Source organism: Cupressus sempervirens, chromosome 3 (genome assembly GCF_028749045.1).
Source record: "Cupressus sempervirens isolate cs-2001-9-10 chromosome 3, ASM2874904v1, whole genome shotgun sequence".
Taxonomy (NCBI): Eukaryota; Viridiplantae; Streptophyta; class Pinopsida; order Cupressales; family Cupressaceae; genus Cupressus; species Cupressus sempervirens.
Genome location: NC_143120.1, coordinates 177137926 through 177140945, shown reverse-complemented (window position 1 = coordinate 177140945; position 3020 = coordinate 177137926). Strand labels below are relative to the sequence as shown.

Below are 3020 nucleotides of genomic sequence, written 5' to 3'. Positions count from 1 at the left end.
AATTTCAACTTATTTCTGCCTGCAAAAAAAGGGATTCCTAAGTACTTATTTGGCATTAGTCCCATTTTTATATTTAGGATACGACTGATTTTGCATTTGACATTTTGGGGGGTATTGAAGAAAAAAATCTTTGACTTTTTCCAGTTTATAAATTGCCCCGAAATTCTGCCATATAACTCTAAAGTTTCTTTCATCACCTTTGCTTCCTCTAGACTTGCTACACCTGCTAAAAAAGTGTCATCCACAAATTGCAAGTGCGTAAGAGGTTCCACTATTTCTGTGGTTTTTATCCCCTTCCATTGACCAAGTTCCCTTTGTCATTGAATCAGCCTACCCAACACTTCTGCCATGATGATGAAGAGAAAAGGAGATAGCGGATCTCCTTGTCTAATGCCCTTTTCTTGTTCGAAGAAGCCTTGTGGACTCCCATTTATCAAAACTGAGAAACAAGGAGTTTGAATACAACTCCTAACCCATTGGATCCATTTCTTGCTAAAACCAAAATGACTAAGTACTTCTAGCAAAAAACCCCTATCTACCTCATCATATGCTCTTTTAATATCTAGCTTAACCATCATATTTTGTGATTTCGAAGCTCATATGGAATGTACTACTTCATGTGCCACTACTACCCCTTCAAAAATCGATCTGCTTGGCAGAAAACCACTCTGCTCTATGGAGATAATCGAGTTCAGCAACTCCTTGAGTCTGTTGGCCATCACCTTTGAAATTATCTTGTAAACTGTGTTACATAGTGAGATGGGTCTGAAGTCCTCGAAAGTTTGCTGAGTTTCCTTCTTTGGCACAAGTGCTATAAAGGTGTTATTAAAATATTTCAGGATGAAACCCCCTTGTCTTGATTCCTCTACTACTTCCCATAGGTCTTTCAGGAAGATATGACTCAATTTTTGAAAGAACATTGTTGGAAAGCCATCTGTTCTTGGAGCTTTATCCCCTCCTAACCCTTTCAAGGCTTGAACTACTTCACATTCATTTATTGTCCCCATCAGAGCAATGTTCTGGGCTTCAGTGATCGTTGCTGGTATGATATTCAGAACCTCCTCAACCCCATGTTCATCCCTTTCCTCATGCTGCCTCCTATGTGAAAAAAATTTTACTGCTTCCTCATTTATTTCCTCACTATCTTTCTTCTGAATACCATTCATATCTTGAATTTTGTAGACGCTATTTGCTGCTATTCTGAATTTAACTGAGTTATGAAAGAAAGTAGTGTTTCTGTCCCCTTCCTTTAGCCACATTTCTCTGGATTTTTTCCTCGAAAAGGCCTCTTCTTTGTTTAGACAAACTTCCAGTTCCTTCCTTAAAATTTTCTCAACCTTGAAATCTTCTTCAAACATACCATTTTCTATAACTTTGAGGCTCAGAATTCTTAATTTCTCTTCAACATCCTTTTTTTTTATCAAAAATATTGCCAAAATGCTCACGGTTCCATATTTTAAGTTGTTCTTTCAAATATTGCAGCTTTTTAAAGAAAATAAAAGCTTTATTACCTTTTCTTGGTGGGGCTTGTTTCCACCATTCCTCAATCAATTTTGAGAAGCCATCTGATTTCATCAACATTGCCTCAAATTTGAAAGGGCATCTATCAGGCGTTTTTTCATCTTGAATCCTAATTATTATAGGAAAGTGATCTGAACCTTGGTAAGGGAGAATTTCTGCATCATAGGACCAATTTACCTCTGCCCAATCCCCTGCCACAAAGAACCTATCCAGCTTTTCAGCTATATGCACAAAACCTTCTCTTCCATTGGTCCATGTGAAATCACCTTTTTTGAAATTTATATTAATTAAACTATTGTTATTGACAAAGGCACTGAAATCTTTTTGACTTTCTGAGAGCCATCCTTTCCCCCCTTTTTTGTCTTTCGGATTTAAAATGGCATTGAAATCTCCACCTAGGATGACCACTTCATTGCTCGTTTCCTACACTTTCTCAGCTAGGGATTGCCATAATATTCTGTTCTGGGCATTGTTATTTGGCCCATAAACATTGATCACCCTAAAGAAGCAGTGAAGATGTTTGACATAAACCTTTGCCCATTGCCAATTTGCACTTGAAAAAGTCTCCGAGATGGATATTGTTTCTGATTTCCATAGAACCGCTAGACCACCAAAAGTACCCTCTGCTCCTGTCAGCATGCATTCCCATCGTCTGAATATGTTTTTAAAACTAGCAAAATCTTCTTCTTTGATCTTAGTTTCCTGAAGAAAAACTAGATCAGGTTTCGATTGATCAAGGCACCTCTTGATCAACCGGATCTTGTCAGGGGCATTGCAGCCCCTGACATTCCATGATAGTGTTTTCATGGCTCCCGAGAAAAGGCTAAGCCTTTTCCCGATCTCAAAATTTTTGTTTGGCTTGCATCTTTGCCTGCTATTTCCAGCTTGACCCAGTTAGGTTTTGGTCCTCTTTTCCCTTTCCTTCCAACATTAGGCTTCTTCTTTTGTGTACTAGTTTGTTCTAAAGACCTTTCCTCCATGATGCCTGGCACTTCTAAAAGACTGAGGTCATTTAAAGGATCCTCATCTGTGGGTGACTCCTCCTCGTCTTTACCACTGCAACTTTCCAAATTTTTCTCAAAGGATACACTTAAGTTTCTACTTGGGGAGACTTCAATATCTTTGAATACTAACTCCTCTTCTACTAAGAGCAACTGATCCCTCGGAGTTCTATTCAAAGCCGCCTTGTCTCCTGAAAGATTTAGCTGATCATGTATTTCTGTCACTACATTCTGTAAATCCAACCTTCCACATTCATCAAAAGATTTTTCCTGTCTTTGTGTTCCAACCTCTACTGACTGAGTGTCTTCTTGCTCCTTATTAGCCCTCGGAGCTACCACTTCTTCCCATGGAGTTTCCTCTACCACTTGAGTGGAGTTTTATTTTTTCCCCAGGAAGTCGGTTACAACTGCTCTACTCTCCATACCCCTTTCCTCTATAACCCTCTATGTAGGAAATTCTAGATTATCTTTTAAAATAGTTGTGGGGGTTTGGTGGTT

At 38.8% G+C, this 3020-nt stretch overlaps 1 protein-coding gene across 1 annotated transcript; it reads right to left on the bottom strand.

The window, feature by feature from the left end:
• Positions 1–636: 636 nt before the first annotated feature.
• On the bottom strand, positions 637–2328 carry LOC149565353 (uncharacterized). The gene is made up of 4 exons (XM_089816304.1): positions 2053–2328; positions 1699–1944; positions 919–1466; positions 637–742 (listed from the first exon to the last, which is right to left on the bottom strand). Exons 1-4 carry the CDS (start codon positions 2326–2328, stop codon positions 637–639), a joined length of 1176 nt encoding a protein of 391 aa, XP_089672430.1.
• Positions 2329–3020: the final 692 nt, after the last annotated feature.